Source organism: Podarcis vaucheri (assembly GCF_965113315.1).
Source record: "Podarcis vaucheri genome assembly, chromosome: 5".
Lineage (NCBI taxonomy): Eukaryota > Metazoa > Chordata > Lepidosauria > Squamata > Lacertidae > Podarcis > Podarcis vaucheri.
The window spans coordinates 37,376,284-37,398,701 of NC_138763.1; the positions used below are offsets into that span (position 1 = coordinate 37,376,284).

Below are 22,418 nucleotides of genomic sequence, written 5' to 3' on the forward strand. Positions count from 1 at the left end.
CATTATTCCTATCCCTTTGTCCAAAGGAGGGTGAATCCTGTTTGGACTCAGAAGACTTCAGTTGTGATTTTGATTGGTTTTACTACCAGTATTAATTAGTCTGGGAATGTTTTATAGTAATTTTCAATAAGAATATGCAGAAGAAAGACAGAAAGTTGAATTTGCTGGTGAGACAGAGAAGCTAGACTATATTTGTAATTAATCAATGGTTCCCATCAGGAAATTGCTAAAGGGTGGTATTGAGTTTTACTCAAAGCAGACGCACTGAAATTAATGGACTTAAACTTAGTCATATTCATTTATTTCGGTGGTTCTACTCTGAATAAAACATAGCTGAATAATACCCAATTGCTTTGAAGGTGCTCAGTTTTAATTCGGTGTCACAAACCACTACAGCGGCCCATCATTCTTTTGATTTGCTTTTTCCATGAATCTGGTAAATCAGCAGGCAGAGACAGAGTGAAGCTAGACCTCTTCACAATTAACAAAACTTATCTTATTATAAGACTGAAGACTTAACTTTCAGTGATGGGCAATTCGCCCTCATACCGAGTTCAGTGTATACAAAGGGTATCAGGAGGGATGTGGGAAGAGGGACAAAAAAGAACAAATCAGAGTTCCTCAAGAAAAGTTGAGGAAGTGTTCACTGCCATCAACCACATCAAGCACATACACAGAGAAACACAAATTGTAGGTGTGCTTTCCATAGTTTGCCTACCATTTTCTTACTTGATAACTTCTGTCAAATTTGTATGCATGCATGGTGACATGAGGGGCAGAGCTCATGTGCAGGTGCACATATGCACATACATGCCTGCACATCAAAAGGTGCTGAGGCAGAAGATTTAAAAGTTACAAAGCTCAGCTCAGCTACTAGTTTTGCTTTGCACATTTGCTGAATTTGGCCATAAGTTATACTATCGCTGTTGTTTTCTGGCGCTCTCCCAGATTTGTTCTGCTAAAAAGGCCTTTAGAGGTTTCAGCGTGCAGCACTTCCAACAAGCAGCTGGTGTAAATTTGTAAGAATATGTCCTAGTTCTGCTCCCAAAATTAGATTGTATCTCTGTAACCTTTTCACTCCCAAGCAGGCCTGAGCTCACTTGACAAGCATTGTTTTAACTAACATCAATTCCTCATTGCAGCATTCAGATTACGCTACCAAGGGAGTTGAGGATAAAGTCAAGCTTGGTCTTGCTGGCTGTGGCTGATGGGAGTTGTAGTCTAAAACATCTAGAGGGCACAAGATAGGGGAAGTAGTAACTGAAGCACTGGTCTAGGATTCATGAGATCCAAGCCCAAATCCCATTCAGCCCAGGTGACTCAGGCCAGTCAATAACTCTATTTTGGCATTCTGCCAAAAGTGACTAGTGGAGGGGGGAGAATGTGGGCAGCTCATGTACTAAACCTGCACAGAGAAAAATGAGATTGACCCATTTGCAATACAAGACTCCCATCCAAGCACCTATAAAATTGATAAGGGACCTTAGAATTATTTAGTCCAATTCATTTCTGATGCAGGAAATGATGAAAGAAAGGAAGTTTGTTTATTTTTTGCAGGGACACCACTATTATTTTATGATACTCTGAATTCAATGTTCTGCAATCACTCAGATCTCTTTTGCAGTGTTCATACCCCAAATCTCTGCTAGGAATAAAAGGAGCTGTTGTGACAATGGCTGGCTGCAGATTTGCAGGTGGGGAACTAAGCCTGGACTCCTTCGCATACTAATTAGGAAAAGGGCATCTTTGTCTAGACCCAGAGCACTCTGTGAATCCTCTCAGGCCAGCACATAACTGGGATTGAGGCGATGGCCCGGAGTAGGTGGCAATCCTAACCACTCACAAGTAAATACCATTGAATGGGGCTTACTCCCAAGTAAGTGGACTTAGGACTGCATCCTTAACTCGGAAAAGGGGGGGGGATGTGACGTGGCTTGCAAACCGATCCTATGCGTGCTTACTCAGAAGTAACTCCATCACCCAATGCATGCAGGCAGCTGGGTAATTTTAAGACGCTGGCTTTAATGGTCTCGCCGGAGCTCGACTTCACATGGCAATGAGTTATTTGCCCACTTTCAGAGTTGGCGATGCTGCGCTTAGGGCCTTTCCGCTCATCCTGCGGAGCGAGGGGCCCCGGACGGACCTCTGACCCCCTGGAGGTCCCAGTGCTTCCCCGCACACTGAGGTCCTAACTCCCTACCGAGCGCGCTGAGAACCGCAGCCTGGACGCGCCCGCGGCTCCTCCGCTCGCCTGCCACGCGCTACCCCGAGCCGTAGCGCCGCGCTTTCGCCGGCCAGCTGCCCTTAGCGCTTTAAGAGAAGACGCGATCCTTCTAACCCCGCCCCTAACCTCGGCGGCCGCCTCCTCCAGGTCGCGTCCTAATTGGCTGACCAGGGTATGAATATGTATACCTCCGAGCTGTGTGAATGAGCCGCTGTCCCCTCCCTCGACGCTGCACAGAGAGGCTCAGTGTGCGCGCGGGTCGCTCAGCAGCTGCAGCAGCCGCCGTCCCGAGCAGAGCCCTTCTCGCGTCCCGGGAGCCGGCGCTGCCCTGCCGCCGCCGAGCCAGAGGCAGCTCCTTGTCCCTTTGGCGCCACGGTCTCCCTTCCTTCCTCCCTCCCGGCCCGCGCCATCTACGCGCTCCCTCCCTTCCTCGCCTCAGCGCCCCGTGTGCGCCTCCGTGCCAACCCCGTCGCCTCAGCTCGGCTCTGCCCGCCCGTCCTTCGGCGCCCGCCGGGGAAATGCGGGGCCTGTCCGGCTGGGTGGTGCTGCTGGCGCTCGGCAGCTGGCTCCGGCTGCGGGCGAAGGGCGCCGTGCCCCTGGCTGACTTCTACCCCTTCGGGCCGGCGCAGGGGGACACGGCCACCCCGCAGCAGGACGACGGCGGCTCGGGGCTCCGGCCCATCGCCGTGAAGTTCCCCTTCTTCGGAGCGGCTCACATGGCGCTCTACGTGAGTAGTCTGCCTGAGAGAGACACCCCCTTCCCCCCCCCTCAGCCCCGAGGTTGCCTACCGCGGAGTAGTTACCCCGGAATGCTCTGTGCCTGAGGGCCGCTCAGAAATACCTCGCCCAGCATACTTGGTCCTCGTAATAAAAGGGAGACTGGGGCGGGGAGGGAAACCCTACCGGGCTCACGACGTGAGAGGCTTTTCTCCACAGAGCGCGCTTGCTTCCAACCGACCAGGATGCTCTGCGTTGAGCTTTGCAATGCCGCGACAGGCGCGCTTTCGCTGAAGCAGGTCCTACGGAAGTTGGGTGAATCTCTCTCTCTCTCCCTCTCCCTGGGAATAAGCGCTCCGGGCCAGTGGCGTAGCGTGGGTTGTCAGCACCCGGGGCAAGGCAAGTAATTTGCGCCCCCTAACCTGTGGATTTGCGCCCCCTAACCCTAACCCCCAGATGTTGCGCCCGGTGCGGCCGGCCGCCCCTGCACCCCCCACGCTACGCCACTGCTCCGGGCTGCAGCCGGAGACCCTAAAGCAGGCTTGGGTAATCCGTGGCGCTTCAGGTGTTGTTGGGAGTCCTGGCCATAGGCTAGGAGTTGAAGCAGCAGCGCGGCGAGGATGCCTGGAGGAGTGCCTCGGGTTAGCCAGCTCTGCTTTAAAGCTTATAGCATCTGAACTGGGCCAAAGGCAAGCGGGGATCTTTCACTGGCTTTCTCATTCCTAGGGATGAGTGTGGTGCAAACCCCCTGCCTTGTACTGAAGCCAGGTAAAGGTGGTGGGTTATTTTGGAAAACTTGGTTTCTTAGACTATGTTCACACGGATTCTGTTCGATACACATATTCAGTAGCCTATGTCAGGGATGAGGGACCACACATCTCGCCACCCCTGACCATTGCCCAAGTTGTCTGGGGCTGATGGGAGCTTGAGTGTCGCAACAACATCTGAAGGGTTATATGTTCCCCATACAGAATCTACTTTCTGGAGCTCATGGGGGACCACAGGTGGCATGGTAGCCACTTTAAATCTGATTTCTGCAAACTATTGATAAGAAACATCTGCCAGGTGAAGAACTGGGGTTTCTGCACACCTGTTAGAATGTGTTTGCTGCCATTCTCAGGATATGTACTCGAAATAGCCCATCAAAACATATATAAATAGGCTAAGTGTTAGTGCACTGGTGGGTTTCCCAAAGCCCATCCATTTTTCTTCATCACTTTGACTTTCACATGACAATCTTGGCTATGGGATTATATAGTAAATGCCATATAACAGGATAGCATGGTGGGGATGAGATCCCAGTGATAGGAGGCACATCAAAACCACCAAAGAAGTGAAAGTGGAGGGTGGAGGTGGGGTAGGAGCCTCAAGATAGTGTCTTAAGATAGGATGGACCAGTGGTTTGTTTTAGATACATGTTTTTAATGTGTCTTATTTTGGTGTGCCGCCTTGAAAATGTATTCTTGTTTATATAATTGTATATTGCATTGTTGTAACCTGCCCATGGTGAAGGATGAGTGATAAATTTTGTAATAATTTTAATAATTAATAAATGAGCATCGACTGATAATACCAGAAAAATACATGATAGGTACTTCCAGATACATGGCTTGATAATGTAAAGGAGTAGTTTATGATAGTTTTTTTAAACTCCTCCTTGAGTAAATCCAGATTAAATAAAGAGGGGGGGATGGACAGATACTTTTATGCCTGTGATGCCATGTGGATACTGCAGAAAATTGCAAGCATGATGTGCCTTCAGCCCACACTCAGCACCCATCTGGAAGCACCTAATGACACTGCCCTTGAGGAAAACACTGAACCAAATGCATTCTGACCAATCTGCGCATAATTGGTTGCAACTTGCAAGCACCAACTTCGGACCTGCTCCTTTGCACTAAAGGGCTGTCGTCCAGCCAGCTGAGTGTGCTAGCCAGCAAGAGTAAGGTTACCAGACGTCCCCTTTTCCTGGGTACAGTCCCTGCATTTACAAATCAGTCCCCTGACAAAATCCATCTATTTAGTAGGAAGTTGAAAAGTGTCCCCGGATTCATTGAAAAAAAATCTGGTAACCTTAAGCAAGAGGGACCAAAGAGTTAAACTACTGCTAGCCACAAACAACTGTCATGATTCCAGAAAACTGCATGGTGGATTTAGAAACAAAATCTCAAAAGACAATTGCTTGCCATCTGTCTTCCGGGCCTTTCAGTCCTATTACCATGTTTTTAAACTCTTCCCCCCACTGCAATCATGATCATTACAACAACAAAAAAATTCTTCCCATCCCCAAAAGCAGATTTTCAAGATTCTAATGACAGCAAATATACCACTAACTGCCTTGGCAACTGCATAGTCCGCAAGCCAGATGTTTGTACAACCAAAACCAAATTTTGTTAGCCAAGATAGTTAGATAATATAACTTTGCACTTAGGTTGGCTTTAAAGTTTGGTTTGTTTTCCAGCTGCTCTTTCCGTGTGCCTTTATGACTTGGCAAGCGTTGGAGGTGGGATAGCCAAGCAGACTATTGGTTAGGCAAGGCTGTTGGGGTTGGATATAACACCAAGCCAAGGTTTGTAAGGCAGCAGCAAACCATGGGCTTCACCCTGTGGTTTTCCAGGAAACAAACCAAGGTTAGTCTCTGGAGCTGGGTCTACACCATGGCTAAGCTAAACAAACCATGGCTTAGCATTATGTGCAAAACAGGCCTGTGAGTAAAATCTGTGCTGATGATGGTTGGAAGAAAAAAGTGCTGTGGTAGATGGCTTGTGATCTAATCCAGCCTGGTGGTAGTAAAAACAATAGCACCATTTACATGTTCAAAGCACTTCACATGAGCCTCACAACAACCTTCGTAAGGTTCAACCGTATTATTATCTCCATAATGCAGGTGGAGGGATGAGGGTGAAAGAGACTGATGCACCACATTATCGGTTCATTGCAAAGTGAGGCTTGAACCAAGGTCTCTCTGATTCATCTTTGTCTCTCGACCTATATGCTCCAGCAAAAACATGTACCCAAGCCTCAGTGGATTGGACCCTAAAGTTTGACAATTTGATCTAAAGTTTGTTAATCTAACCTGGTGCCTTCCAGAGGTTTTACACTACATCTCCCAGCCAGCACAGGCAGGTTGGGAAAGACAAAGTTAACTTCGGAAGGTCACAGGAGGACAATTTCCTGCCCCATCTCTCCTCCCATGCTCATTGTTCAGGAGCCGCCCCCTGGAAAGGCTTTTCAATGATCATAAGGGAAAGAATGGCACGTGAAATTTCCTTGTCTTTTGATTCAAGCCAATAACTGTAACATCCATTGATTCACAATCTTTAGACTGATGGTTTGTGCTGTGCAAATAGATCCTTGTTTTATACAACATGACTGGCATCTTTAAATCTAGCTGCCTTTTGCTTGGTTCCTTTTCTTTCTTTTTTAGGTCACTTCAAATTATTCCAAAGTCATCTGGATTTACTTGGGGACAGTCAACAGTTTTAATTTAATTTAAGGCATCAAAGCTGTAACAGGATGTTGCCAATCGGCATGTCTTTGCTATACTTGGCAATTACACTCTGCCGCCAAGAGGTTATAATGGCCTAAAGATTCTGGGTTCAAGGAAAATCCTTGAATGGCTTGGCCTCTTCCACTGCCTAATTCTATTGGCTGATTTGACTCTGTTAGCTCTCTGAATATGATTTGTACTGCAGTGTTGCACCTTTGGGTTGTCACTGTCAGTACACGAATATGAGTTTGGCTGCATGAAACTCACCACAAGGACATTCCTGAAGGGTAGGTGTAAAAACTAGGTGACTGTAAAACTTTTCCCTTGCCTGCCATGATAGGAGACAGGAAATTGCTTACAATGATGACCAAGCAAAATCTAATTTCCTGGACACAGTAATAGATGTTGACATTACCTCAGGAGAGTCTGTTACTGCAGCAACACAATCCAGTAGCCTTAGAAGATGTCTCTTTCTCTGCCTGTGAATAATTCACGTGGAGAAGAGTCTTGTGGTTGAGCTTTAATTTAGTCTTGGTGCTGTAAGCAAGGGGGGAGTTTCCATGATAGATAATTACTTCAGTGTTTGTTCCGATTTCATGCACTGTCATGACATGTTGTTGTTGTTTAGTCGTTTAGTCGTGTCCGACTCTTTGTGACCCCATGGACCAGAGCACGCCAGGCACTCCTGTCTTCCACTGCCTCCCGCAGTTTGGTCAAACTCATGTTTGTAGTTTCAAAAACACTGTCAAACCATCTCATCCTCTGTCATCCCCTTCTCCTTTCAAACTCATGTTTGTAGTTTCAAAAACACTGTCAAACCATCTCGTCCTCTGATCTTTCCCAACATCAGGGTCTTTTCCAGGGAGTCTTCTCTTCTCATGAGGTGGCCAAAGTATTGGAGCCTCAGCTTCACGATCTGTCCTTCCAGTGAGCACTCAGGGCTGTTTTCCTTAAGAATGGATAGGTTTGATCTTCTTGCAGTCCATGGGACTCTCAAGAGTCTCCTCCAGCACCATAATTCAAAAGTCATGACATATGACAAACAAATGGCCCTCTTCTGTTCCATGCACATATACGAGGAAATGGTTCCCAATACAGTATGTGTGCAGGGTGCAAGCATTGACTTACTTGGAGGTCCATATTTGCTTACGTTCATCCTGTGTGAAGCTGTATTTAAGGTAACGGAGTCCTAAAATGAGAAAGCTGTACTGGCTTGGGTTTAGCTAACCCATTGTCTGGCATTTACTTTATTTGCTTATGAGGATACTTTTTGGAAAACGTCTTTTACTAGCATGCATTCTTCACTGATCATCCTTTCCTGTGCCTTGTGTCCAAGCGCTGTTTGTTAGAATATGGCAACACTTTGGTGCTGTGAGGAATACATGCACTATACAATAACGCTCTTGGAAATGGTTAGTATACTTGTGCATGGCTGGGGTCAAATAATTTTGAGTGGCCAAGCAAGACTCTTAACCACTAGCACATGCTCTTGTCACTGACTTTGCACTACATTTTAAAAATGCAACAAAAGGTCAGAGGCGCACCGAAGCACCTCTGCCCTCTCCTTCAAACTGGCTTTCTGGACCCTACTTTGTTGGTGGAATCTAACTGCCTAGCAGATGCAGGAGCAAGCCAGTGTATCCATTGTCCCCCTGGAGCTCAGAGCTAGCCAAAGGCAGTGGAGGCATGCTGGTGTTCAAACCACCCAGCGGATGCTAAGACAAACTTCCAACTATGGGCTCATCTAGACTACCTTTCTGCTGTATTTCTAGGCACAGGACTGCACTTTAAAGTGCTATGTCCAACCCCCCGCCCCCCTTTTCTCTCTGATACTTTCCCTGTGGAAACCTGCTCTTTAGCACTGAATCAGAGCACACGACAATCTCTAGAAAACCCGAACTGCTGTTTATTCTGATTCAGTGTTTAAGAGTGGACTTTTGCAGTGAAAGCACAGAGGCGAAAAAAGAAAAGAAAACCATTCAGGCACGGCACTTTGAAGCTCAGACCTCTGCCTAGAAAGCATGGGGTGAAAGGTAAGTGTGGCTGAATCCTGTGCTTGGGGCCAAGGCAGATTTAGGGCAGCGTGATTGGTTTCGCTGCATGGGATGCAACCTTGCTATCCACATTATGTCTAGGAAAGATAGTGGTATAAAATTCTGGGCAAGTGCTGGCAATCAGTATAGACCAGGGGTCAGCAACCTAAGGTCCATGGGCCAGAAGCAGCCCGCGGAGGTTGTTTGACCGACCCACGAGCCGTCCCCGAACTGAGCTGCCCACTCACATGCTGCACTAAACTGGCGTGGCGCAGGGACTCACTTTTGTAGCGCCGAAAATCATGTCTGTGCAGACACAAACGCCGAAAATCACGGGCACGCACAATCCAGCCCACGGAGGGGTCTCCACAGGACTGATCCGGCTCAGGCAAGATAAACCTTGCTGACCCCTGGTATAGACAATAAGGTAGTTAGACCAATGGTTTCACTCTGTAGTGTAGAGGATAGCTTCCTATTACTACCCACTCCCTGGAAAGTTTATAACCAAGAACAAACCTAGACTACAGCTTGTGGTTAGTGATAGGGAGGAGAGAGAGAGATTAGCCAGCAGCCTGCATTTGTACAATATGGTAAGTGAAACCTTGGCTTAGCTCAACATGGTGTGGGAGTTAAAAAAAAGACCAGGAAGGCACAAAATATCTGAGCTCCTCTCCAGGAGCCTGCATAATCCCAGTAAGTTATCGTTTAGCTTATTGTGACATGTGAACCAGGCCAGCCTCTCTGTGTGATTAAATCTGGCTGTGTGCCAATGTCACTGAAGGCAAACAAAGTCTTTTCAGAGTAAGGGCAGTGGTTCCTGGACAGGTGAAAATGACAAAGAGCTTTGCAGCATCTTTAAAGGATAGCAGACTTACTGTAGCATAAGCTTTTGTGGACGTTCATCCCACTTAATCAAATGCAAAAACTGTTAAGTCTTTGATTGGCAGATATGTATACACCTGCCAGCTGAAGATAACAGTTCATGTGGAGTGCTGTGAGCCCAGGAAAGCTTTGCACTACAATAAATCTTAAAGTGCAAAGAGATGCTTTGCTGTGTTTGCTGAGGCAGACTAAGATGCCTGCCCCTTTGGAAGTTGTGATCCTGAACACTCTTGTGCTCTTTTCACACTCCTGAATATGTTTGTGGAAAGCAGTACTTCTGGTTGAGCTCTGTAGAGTTTGGAAAGAGAGCACTGCTAACCCCTTTGAACTGATATGTTCAAATTAGTAAGGAGTTATCCAGGGCAACCATGATAACTTTGGGGGGGGGGTCTACAGGGAGAGAGCAGGACATAATTTCCTGTCAGTGATGGAGTGATGGTTTATTTTGCTTGACCCACTTGCAGGAGTCCCGAAAGGGCTCCAAGGAGGGGGGTAGAAGAAGAACAGGAAGCAAAGCAATTCACTCCTAACCCCACCCAGTGTCTCAGTCCAGATAAAACCATGCAGTGGAATAAGTAGAATAGAATGGTCACATTTTTAAAATACACTTTTATATTTTTATTTTTTTAAGAATACTTAAATGCCAATGGAAAACCAGCACATTCATCAAATGTGTTTCCTTGTTCTGTTAGTTCCTGGATTTATCTGGCTTCTTTCTTTTACTATGGGGGAGTATTCAAAAATTGTACCACCCATATATCCACAGTCTGAAGTGGCACATTCCAATCTAAAACCTCTACATATTATTATTCCTATCAGACATAGGTATGTGCCAGTCCTTTCTGTATCAAAAACAGTGCCATCCATGTACAGAAGGAAGGTATCAGCTAGGGGAACCGAAAGTTTTACAGACGTACAAACAATATTTAGAAATAAAGCCCTAAAACAGAGGAGGAGAACTACAAAACAGACCTAGTGCGGACTGAGCATGCTCTACAGCCATAGAATGCTGACCAACTGGTTGGTAAAAACAGAAAATGAGGTGGGAGAGAGAACAAAATAGGGTATTGTGGAGGAAGGCATGGACCCACTTTTTCTCCCCTTAGTTCCCTGTACTGCTGCAGTTGTGGCGGGATATGAGAGAGAAAAAGTCTACATGGTCTGGCTTCCCACAGCAGTGGCAGTGGGGTGGGGCTAAAGGAGAGAAATAAGCTTTGGGTGTCAGTACCCTGTAAGGAGAGAGGGAGCACAATTTGGGCAATCTATAAGGGGAGGGTTGTTAACGGAGGGGGTTGGCAAGGGCTTGGGGGGTAGGCATGGGTGGCAAGCAGTGTTAGCAGCAGCACAGCCCCTAGTACTTTAGTAATGTCAAACAAGGAGTGTCAGTGCAGGTGCTAGACTGCAATAAAAAACAACCCTACACTGCCATGATGTGGGAAGGGGTTTGAATGAGGCAGAGATCTCTGTCCGCCTCAAAACAGCTCCAGTGGCCTCTGCCCAGAGAGTGGCACCACCAACATGCTCTGTGTGGCCACAGTAGATAGGGTTAGGCTTATTCTGCCTTTGTGTCAAAAGTTCAAGAAATGATAATGTTCACAGGCTCAAGCATAATGCATTTGGGGAGGCTGAACCCCTTCCCAGATCTCACCCTAAGCTCCTTTCAGGAATAGGTGATGGAGTAGGTATTGGAATAGGACTGGGGAGACTCAGCACCAGATTCCTACTTGGCTATGAAGCTCACTGAATGACCAAGCGCACCTGAATGACTTTCTCTCCCCCCCCCCACATACATGGTTGTAGTGAAGATAAACTGGAGGTGGGGCATGTGTTGTTCTTTAAACTGATTGGACAACAAATGTGACAATAGGTACAATTACTAAATAAAATGTATCTCATTCTCAATTGCTGGAGACAGGTAAGGGACCAAAGCACAGTTCTGGCAGTTTGGGTGGTAAGTGAGGGGACACTCTTTCTGCTTCCAAAGGATTAGTCCTCATTGTTTGTTGAAGGTTCTACACATGAAGCAGAAACGTATCTCACCAGAGTCAAGAATGGGCAAATGATTAAACAAACAAAAGCTCATTTTGCTCTTCTGCCAGTTTGTACACTTAATCTAGGAAACAGTGCCTTACAAACAACGGTGATTGCATTCAACAATGAATGTGGGAGAGAAAAGGTCAAGCCAGGACAGTGCAAACTACTTGCAGAAGAAAGTAGAAGGCGTAAGCGGATGCTAGTTGCAGGATTTCCATAGAAATGTCTTTGGCTTCCCACAACATCACAAGAAAGATCCAGTGATGAAAAGCCTGTATGCGGATAGAACATTGGATAGTTCATTATATCAGGGGTGGGCAACTTATAAGTTACAAAGGGCTACACTGGAAGTACATAATTAGCAAGGGCTGTGTTTAATTTGCACATTTGAATATAATTAATGAGCAACTCGGCATTGGTAAGCCCTCATCCGGAATATGGTGTTCAGTTCTTGGGCTCTAATGCCTAGAAAAGAATTGACAACTGCAGAAGTATTTGGAGAAGACCAATGTTGATGAGGAAAAGACCAAATGAAGGGAGTGTGTTTCTGTAGAAATGGAGGTTGGATGGAATGTATGGGTGAGTTGTATGAGGTTGATGGTTTTTTAAATTTTCAATGTGTCACAATAAGAGGCATAGTTTCTTGAAAGGACAAGAGACACAATGATTTTATGCAAAGACAGATTGTGGTTCAACATTATGAAGGTTTTGAAATGGCCTTTCTTGGTGATCTCAGGAAGAAGCAGGCCAGGCATCTGGTAGGGATGCTTCAAATTATCCCTTTGTCACGTTTGTGTCCCACACTTTCCCTCTCAAAAGCCCAAGGAGTTGCACATGAAGTTCCTGTTTTTATTCCTGTAGCAGCTCTCTAAGATAGGTTGGGTTAGGACACTATGACTTCACCAACACCACCCAGTAAATTTCATGGCTGGGTGGGATTCGAGCCTGTGTTCTGCACATTGAACCCCTGCCCTGTAGTTCTTATGCAACACTGGTTCTTGCAGGGACAGAGGCTGAGCTAACAGAACTACCAGTATTATTCTGTTCTTGCTCACAACTGGGGTTAATTCTCATATGCAGCAGATGTGGTGGTAAACATGTTTCTAGATTGTACCACTTTAGACTGTAGGGTTTATGTGATATGAATGCTTCCCCATTTAAACCAGTGGTAGCTAGTCCAATGTTGAGGGCTTGATGCTGCCCTCCACACAGTTTTTTTCCTGCCCCCCACCCCCAAGACCCTACTGAATTTGGCAGTGGCAGCTATAATAATAAAAGTACATGCAACACAGGGGTGGACAGAAAACATTTAAACTCCAGCACCCTGTTGGCATGTAAATCACCCCCTCCCCAGTCATCAGTTTGATTGTTTAATGAGCAGTGAGGGGGTTCTACCCCCCTTCAGTTCATGTAAGGTTAGGCCACATCCATTATTGACATGCAACCCTTGAAGGCTTAGCAAAGAGTGAATGCAGCCTTTAGCCAAAAAAATGTGAGCCACACACCCCTACTTAAACAATATAAAAAGCTGAGCTACATACAGAAGATGAATCATGGAACCATAGAATTGTAGAGCTGGAAGGAGAAAGCCAGACTAGAACCATACACTCTTGACATCTAGCTTTCTAGGAAATATGTTTTTCCCACTTTGCCTTTACCTTCTATGAGGAGCTACTGTGGAGGGTGCTGGAATCCAGCAGGAACCACAGGCAGATTCTGTTCCCTCCCCACTCCACTCCACTCATGAAAATGTTCCAGTGGCCATTGTTAACTTTTTGGTTCCTACTGAGATTAGCATGTGTGTGTTTTTTTCTTAGCCTGCAGTGTATCTTAAAGGTCAGTAAAACATACTGTAGTTGGTTTGACTTGTTTATAAGATGCAGTTGGATAGAAATGTTAAAAACATTACTAGTTATTTAAACGAGAGGAGAAGCCAGGGGTTTATTGATCCATGAAAGCATTTGCTTTTACTAAGAAGTGAAGCCAGTCAGTCTTTATTTATTTATTTTTTTAGTATATGGGCAATTCTTCAGAAGAAACTTTGCTACTTTGAAACAGCAAAATATCATATATGTTCAAACCAATCTGATGCTTCTGATTAATGGGGAAAAGGAAAAGTGGGACATTCTGGGATCAAATCAGAAACTGAGATGGCTTCTGTAAATCCAGGACTGTCCCTGGAAAATAGGAGGGTCTGCAATAACTCTAATTTTAAGATATTGCACGCAAGAATCATATTATGTTGAGATAATACTTGTGTTCTTAGCTCCATGTTTATACTCACTCCATGCTTATACTCACTGCTGAGTATAATACTCACATGCTTATACTTAAGCTCCATGCTTATACTCACTGCTGTGACTGTTAGTGCCCTTTTCCCACCTTAGGCAATCACCACAATCACCAACTTAGTTTGTGCTACTGTGAGCCAATAGTTGCTGTGCCTCATGGTATTTATTCTTCCTGTGTGCATCCCATTCTAAAGATCTACCCAAATTCTTGCTCTTTATGTTTTTCTTCAGCCAGCACCCCTTTGTCACGTTCAAGTTCACTAACTGTTTATGCAACAATATCTGTGTTGTACTAGCTGGCTGTTGCCACTCTATACAATATGTCTGGGAGCTGCTTTGAACTTCCATTTGTAGTTATTATGCTGGCAATCTTTCATCTTCTTTTACATTTGGCTTCTGGGAGCATCAAAGTCTTTTGTAATGTTTTGGTTCATATCCTGCCAGTGACAATCAATTATTCCCATGTTTGCTGTCATTCATATTCTGTCATAAGGTTCCCAAGTGATATGTACTTGCAGCTCTTTGTGAATAATTGTAGACCACAAACATGACGACTGTGTACTGAATGTACAGAAAGTCTGCTCTGCAAAATTTGAACTTCCAGTAAATATTATTGTTGACCTAAAATAGTGGATTTTGGAGGCACTTCCCAAAAGCTTGCCACATGTATTAATCTGGCAGCAAAGAAGTGGGAGCATTTTTGCAGCCAAAACCTTACAGCAGTTCTCCGTTCTGAGTGGCAAGCCCATTGCTGCGAGTTTTGATATTCACACCAGCAAACTTATTAGTGTGGATTGCATGCATATGTCTTTAAATATCTGTGTTCATGCATCTGGGAACCCTAAGGGGGCAAACAGTTTCTCTTAAATTTTGAAACAGGGTTTATGTTTAAAAATGATTTGGCATGGCAAGCACAGAAATGAAAACTCTGCTCTAATGTGCTCTCTAATTTTAAAACAGATACAGTACAGTGATGATGTTGCATAAATTTTTGAGATGCTGCAAGATTTGAGGGGTGTGTGTTCAGGGACAGGGGTTTCCCTTGATATTCATGTGGGGACATCCATGCTGGAAATGAGTTTTTCCCTAGTCTTATTTTCTAAAATGGAAGGTGCTGATGTCCAATCCCATCTGGAAGCTGAGCCTCTAATCCATCTCTGGGGAACCTGTGGTCCTCCAGATGGTGTTGGCTCCAATTCCCTTCATCCTTGACCATTGACTGATGGCTGGGGCTGATGAAAGTTGGAGTCCAACATCATCTGGAGGGCTACAGATTTCCCATCTCTGCTGTAATACTAATAGCATAAGGATTCAAGGCAGCTTCTCAGTGGTGAAAGACAAAAAGGCACATACTTGAGCCCAAACCTCATGTGATGTTGGAGATCAGAGGTTGTGGGATACACAGTATTAAATGAATAAATACACCCCCCAATATTAAGCTGTTCCCTGTGGTGCCTGTGACTTCTCTTACTTGTAAAAGTTACAGTTTTGTATATTCGTCCTTATAATGCCAGCAGGAACCTACAAGCAAATAAAACCTTTCTGCCTTGTTATAGTTGGACTAATAACACTAAGGTAGGTTGATGAGCTTTTTCTTAAAATACAGTACAGCTTTAGAAACCAAACTCAAATCACATTTGTTTGACATGCAGATCTCAAAATTCAGCCTTGACCTGCAGGGAGCAGCTGTTTTTGCTCTACGCTCTCTTCTTTTTCTTTCCTTTTTCTTTTTTTGGGTTGCTTAAGGAAGAATTTTACATGCTCATAATGGTACGAGGTGAAAAGAGAACTCTCCCCCCCCCCCATTCCTGGTTTTGGCAGAATCTATACTTGAAAATTCCTTAATCTAAAAATGCTCAAACGTATCCACACACCCCTCACTTCTCTCATCTTTGCTTCACCAGTTTAATTCTTCCCTTTGTTACCCTAATGTGTTGGGGTGTAGTTTTGTAGCTTGTAATAGTATTATGTAATAATTTTATAATCCACCTGAGATCCTGCCCAGCATATGGTTTTGGAGAAGAGTTGTGTACTATTTTCCTTTTCATTGCTTATTGTTAGCGAGGGTTGGGTGTGTGTTTTTTTTAATCAGTAAAATCACACAGCCCTCCTGCATACGTCGCCCCCACCCAGACCACACTGGCTGAGCTCCAATCTCTACAGAATGGCTGTAAAATGCTCCTATCCTTTGTAACAGAGCCAGACTTTTAGTGGGTTGCCTTTGGCAGTGCTGTAAAAGGCAACACCAAGTGCAAGGCAAAGATGAGTCAGGCTGAGGATGAGTCTATCCACTAGATAGATTTTCTTGGTGCAGTAAAGGCTTTCTTCCTCGTGGAACATGAAAAGGTCTAGCAGGGAGGCTAGAATCTCAATCACCACCCCTCCTCATCAAATCCTATTCAAAAATGTGTGTGTCCGTCCTCTGCCTTGCCTCCCAGGTCACACAGCTGGTCTCTGTCACTGATAAGGACTTGTTCCTGGCACTGGAAATGCTAGCAGTTGTCCTCTTTCACACAAGGAGGTAATTGAACAAATCCTTTAGCAACATCACACATGCACACTTGGCACTCCAGTCTGCCTCTCTTCTGCCCTCTTCCAATATGGAATGTGGAATGGGGCTCCTTTTCAACATGGTGCTTGCAAGTGGCAGAGTGAATGAACATATGTTTTAAATCCAAATCCTCCCCAGTTCTGAGCGATTTTATCACCACCGTGGGCAAAATATTTAAAAACCAACTCCTTTCTTAGTTGTTGCTCCAAAACTTTCATTATGAGATGGGGACATTGACAGCGATAGCATTTATGCATTGCCTGTGAAAGGTCCCAGGTGCAGTTCTCCGTATCACCTGGTAAAAAGGATTGTTACCAGCTGATAGGAAATATCTTTTGTCAGGGATCCTGCAGAGCTGTTGCCAGCCAGAGTAGACTGCACCAGCTTAGATGAGCAAATTGTCTGGCTTAATATAAGTTGGCTTCCTATATTTCGGAATCTTCCAATCCTATGTTGGCTCATTGATCTTGTCAGGCCCAGTTCCCGTCTCCCACACTCTCCAACATTCCAGCAAGATAGTTTTTTTGTCTTCTACTGCCATTTTCCAGCGCCTGCCCAGGACCAGGACTATACATGGTGTGTGTGTGTGTGTAATTCTAAACATTAAGTACAGCCAGTGGTAATGGTTGCAAAGCTCAAGCAGTTTTGAGCTCTATTTCTAGGCTCCTCGTGTGAGGAATCTGAATAGGTTTCCATTTTGTGCAGCAGAGAGCGGGAGGGACGGGGACCTTAAATATATGTGTAAGATTTAAAGGTCCATGGCAAATGCCATCTGCAACATTTGTCTTTTAGAAAATGAAAAACCAAAAATGTGATAACTGCTGCTGGGTAGCTAGTAATACTGCATATCATTTTGCACAGTGTGTTTGACATTTTTATTAATTCCCACAAAAACTAGAAAAACGCACACACGAAATGGGATTTCTTTATTCTTTTGCTGCCACTGGGACAATAAAGGCATTAGTGACCGCCGTGGATTTCCGTAGTGTCTGAGAGGACTCTCTCTTGGCATGCCTATCTCTAGTGCTGTGGGACAAAGCTCAAACGAAAGAGAAATCTGCACAGGTAGGTGGAGCATGGTGCACACAACTTAGAGTATTTGAGAAGCTAAGCTTGGATAATAACTCTTATGTCTCTAGCCTCTAGCTACTTATATCTTTAAGAATTTCATCCTGAATATTGGATTAACAGCAAAGCAGCAGATTGTAGAAATATGAGGCGCCAACTAGTGCAGCGATTCCTTTCATGGCAAGAGATGAATGTACTTCTCCCGTTTTCACAGGTATTAACAGCAAAAGGTTTAAGCTTCAGTTTCCATTCATGCATGATTTCAGAGCTGACCCCTACAGCCTGCATTTCATATGTTCTCCATAGCAATGTTTTATTTGGCAGCGACCACATGGGGAGGACTCGAGGGAACCAGAATGCACTAAAACGAAATAGCTTGATGCATGGGTCCTTTGGGAAGAGATGGGTGTAACTTTAAAGGAGGTTTTCCCTCATTAGCATACTGAACTCTGGTTTCTGCTGCTGGCTGTGGTGGAAAAGACTATGTGAACGGCCTACGTCTTGGCTAAGGCTCCCTTTCCTCACAAACTTCAGAGGTGAATGTGCGGGGAATCTTGCACAGCTTTTTCTAGTGGGCCGAATTGACACCATTGCAGTAGTGCTCTGTGCTGAAGAGGGAGTCCTGAGATTTTACCTGAAGATATGGTCAAGTCACTTCCCTCAAAAGCTTCCTGCTTATATTCCATGCTATGATAAGGTGATTTGAAGTGTAAGATTTAAAGGAACCTTTCCTGGGGTGTGTCCACACACACACACACCCCTAAAAAAAATGCTTTGTTGACATAAACCTACCTGTTTTACAAGGAAGGAGAGTGCTTCAAGAGAGCCCAGCACATCAAAAGCCCTGACAATCAGCTGGGATCAGTTGCACTATGGGAGTCCCTATAGTGCAGCTGAGGGGGCCGAAGGAAGCTACTTGGACTCAAAGCACTTTAAATCCAAGCCACTTTCTGTGGAAAGAAATAAAAAAATACTACATTTTAAAACAGCATGTATTTCTTTCCCATTCCAGAGGAAGCAGTTTGTATTCAGTGCACTGGAGAAAACACTTTGAATACATCTTATTTCTCTGCAGAGAGGAAAATGACCCATTTTTAGGAGCATTTCCCCCTCTGTGTGGACTTCAAAGGGGCCCCATATAACCAATGATCATCTGATGAGTGGTTACAGGGAGGCTATGTGAAGGCATGCTCCAAGGACCAATCAGCTGGTTGGCGCTGAAAGATCTTCAAAGGAGGCTACCTTAACTGCTGCTCAGCACTTCCAGTACCTTTCTTTGGAGATGTGTTTTCATTGCCAAATACATCCACCTGTCAGCCTCCAGGGGGCAGGAGAAATAAGGCCTGCCTGGTGGATTCACTTCCCTAGGCCTTTTTAAGATGCTCATCTGGTGAAATTAAACCCTAGTTTATAAATTTGGCATAACAGTACATGTGAACCAGGTTACTTTTCTGTTGCTGGCGTTGAAGTAAGATTCAGCTGCCAGTCCAATGAGCTTCTCCTGAGAAATCTCTATGTGGGACAAGAAGCTATAGTTAGAACTGGATATGGAACAACTGATTGGTTCAAAATTGGGAAAGGAGTACGACAAGGCTGTATATTGTCTCCCCGCTTATTTAACTTATATGCAGAATTCATCATGCGAAAGGCTGGGCTGGATGAATCCCAAGCCGGAATTAAGATCGCCGGAAGAAATATCAACAACCTCAGATATGCAGATGACACAACCTTAGTGGCAGAAAGTGAGGAGGAATTAAAGAACCTTTTAATGAGGGTGAAAGAGGAGAGCGCAAAATATGGTCTGAAGCACAACATCAAAAAAACGAAGATCATGGCCACTGGGCCCATCACCTCCTGGCAAATAGAAGGGGAAGAAATGGAGGCAGTGAGAGATTTTACTTTCTTAGGCTCCATGATCACTGCAGATGGTGACAGCAGTCACAAAATTAAAAGACGCCTGCTCCTTGGAAGAAAGGCGATGGCAAACCTAGACAACATCTTAAAAAACAGAGACATCACCTTGCCAACAAAGGTCCGTATAGTTAAAGCCATGGTTTTCCCAGTAGTGATGTATGGAAGTGAGAGCTGGACCATAAAGAAGGCTGATCGCCGAAGAATTGATGCTTTTGAATTATGGTGCTGGAGGAGACTCTTGAGAGTCCCATGGACTGCAAGGAGATCAAACCTCTCCATTCTTAAGGAAATCAGCCCTGAGTGCTCACTGGAAGGACAGATTGTGAAGCTGAGGCTCCAATACTTTGGTCACCACATGAGAAGAGAAGACTCCCTGGAAGAGACCCTGATGTTGGGTCCGTTCTTAAGCTGAAACCGTTGTTAACCTGAGGTACCACTTTAGCTAATGGGTCTCCCGCTGTCACCACACCGCTGGTGCGCGATTTCTGTTCTCATCCTGAGGTAAAGTTCTTAACCTGAGGTACTACTTCCAGGTTAGCAGAGTCTGTAACCCGAAGTGTTTGTAACCCGAGGTGTTTGTAACCCCAGGTACCACTGTACACATTTACCTAGGTGCAGTACTCATTGAATTCAGTGGGACTTACTTCTGGATAGACATGCATGTGGTTGTGCTCTATGAGACAAATTGCAAAGAAGTAGCTGTGTTAAGGCATGCAACAAAAAATAAAAGGGTCTATGACACTTGAAAAAAAATTGTGGCTGATGCATCTAGCAAAAGTGTCTTACAGTATTACAGGCTTATTGCTGTAATACATTTGTTAGTTTTTAAGGTGCCATAGTCCGAACATTCCAAAGCACCACTTGTTTTTTGTTTGTTGTTTTCCACTAAAGGAAAATCAGTACAACCTTATGGTGGGGGGCGGGAGGTCTTTAGAGTTTTCAAATGGATCCTCTGCTGCCAATTGTTTGAGCTATTGAAGAACTGTGTTTTTGAGCTTTCTTAAATGTCAGCCACTAGAGAAGGGCACCACATGTTTCCGAGCATGTTAAGCTGATGTTTACTTTTTGTTTCCCCTGTCCTCCCCCACCCCACAACTCCCTCGTGAGTGTTAATAAGCTGCAGGGTTCACCCAGAAGATTGTGCTGTTCTTTGCACCACTGTATGAAGCTTGGGAATGTTCTATTTTTATCTTTAAAGACATTGGCCAGGATGTGACAAAAGCTCATCTGGAATAAGTAAAGATTCCCCCCCCCCAATTGTGGGGCTGTGACTTTTCCAGATAAAGAGAAAACTTCTAACTGTAAATGGGAGAGGCCCATTGCTCTGTAAGAACACCAACTGCCCTTTTTGCTAAAGTGGATTATGTTTCTCGCATGAGATACATGGGTGGTGTCCAGATTGGCACATATGTTTGTGGGTGCGTTACTTTTTGGATTTCTTCTTTGGGGGTTAGGTATTATTTGGCTTGGGAGCTTTTTTTCCCCCTTCGTGATGTTTCTGGGTTTAATTTAGATTTTTCTCCTAATTGTTTTGCTTTCATGTGTTGTGTTTATCATTTTCCTGCTCGGTTTCTTTTTTAGATTCCGAAAACAGTTTCTGCATGAGTGCATCATCCATGACATATGTCATCAGCAGGTGGCTCTGACAAATGGCAACAATTAGAAATGGGGCACTCTCTGGGAAAACTTGTGAACCCCCTTCCTGGTGTGGCTTCCCGCAATATCTGCAAAGTGTGGATCTTGTGATTCATATACCTCTACTCTGTACATACATGGAGTGCATCTGCATTTAATTTAGGAATGTGCATTTTCAAACAGAATCTAGATGCAATGGCTTTCAAAAATAGTTATTTATAAATTGGAAGCCACATCTTAAAGACTTTGTTCAGCCAACTCTCCTAAAATATAAATGACAAGAGCATCTCCAGATGAGTCCCACTCTAGAGTTTGCCTTGAATGTGCACATGGCTAGTGAGGAATGCAGATGTTATCCCCTAAAGAAATGTATACACCAGGCTAGTTTGGAACAAACAAGAGGGAGTTCTTTATAATGCCATAGATGCATGTACAGTCTCTCACCATGTGAAATGGAAGCTGTTGGGCTACATGAGATAATAGTTGGATTGAGTAAATGTGCAGTGTATGCCCTTAGGTGATCCTAGGCTATCTCCAACGTCAGCTGAGTGTGCTTAAGCTACATTCCTAAGCACATTTGTGTGGAAGTACATGCTGCTAGAGCTTATTTCCAATGAAGTGCACTTAGGACTGAAGTTTTAGTTTGTCATTTAAAACTGTGAAGGATGAAGAGAGACATCAGAAGGTGCCTATCTGCGGATTCAGTCAGGGATATTCTGCATGCAAACCAGATGCTCTACTACTGAGTTGCATCCTTTCCCCTTTGAACTTATATCCTTCCATATTTTGACTTGGTATCTCTTAAGTTCCCCTGTATATGCATATAGAACTGATTTCCGCCCATGACTACGGGCAAGGATTGAATGAGCCATCTTGTGAATGCATGAGCCTTTCCTGAACCCCAGCTTTGCAGCAGTGGCAAATAAAACTACTCCCTGCATTATCTGTTGTAGTCAGAGGACAAGGCTTGGTAGAACATTCTAATAACTCAAGACATGCAAAGCATTTTCAAATGACAAACTAAAAACTCAAGTCTCCTTTTAAAGTAAACACCACTGAAATCAGCAGCACTTACTTCCATGTAAATGTGCTGAGGCTCTCAGTGGCTGTTTGCTGTGACATCCTCGTTTTGTTTTGTTTTCTGTGGACATGCTCCTGGCATCTAAATAACCTGGATTGCTTTGAAAAATCCCAACTAGCTTTAGGCAGCTCTTTCTGAAAATCTTGGCCTCTGCTTCATCCCATATTGCTTTAATAATAGGAAGAATGTTCCCATGTGGACATTAAAAGGTTACTAAGAATTTATGAAACAGTAATCTTATTCCCCTTAGTCATGGCAATAACTCAACATGTGTTTACACAGAAGGGTTTGCCTCATACAAAATGCTGACCTGAGGGGTTGCTATACCAAATTCTTCAGCAATATGCTCCGGTAAGCTCTAGCCCTAGCATCAAGAACATGTAGAGGTTAGAGGGTTTTTTTGTTTTTCATTCTCCCTGCAACCCAGCTGGGAAACAAAGCAACAGTGAACTGCAATGTGTAAAAAAATTCTTGGGCTTACAACCTTTTTTCAGGAAA

The 22,418-nt window shown here is 44.6% G+C and overlaps 1 protein-coding gene across 2 annotated transcripts in view; it reads left to right on the forward strand.

Moving 5' to 3' along the window:
- The first annotated feature begins 2,461 nt into the window (after window positions 1-2,461).
- The window catches only part of SNED1 (sushi, nidogen and EGF like domains 1), an 82,114-nt gene continuing 62,157 nt past the window's right edge, over window positions 2,462-22,418 (forward strand). The window contains exon 1 of one of the 2 annotated variants that reach the window (XM_082221698.1): window positions 2,462-2,952. In XM_082221698.1, the coding sequence (XP_082077824.1) occupies window positions 2,743-2,952 (210 nt within the window). In that variant the 5' untranslated portion in view covers window positions 2,462-2,742. The remainder of the gene's footprint in view (window positions 2,953-22,418) is intronic. The other variant, XM_082221697.1, reaches the window with a different exon arrangement.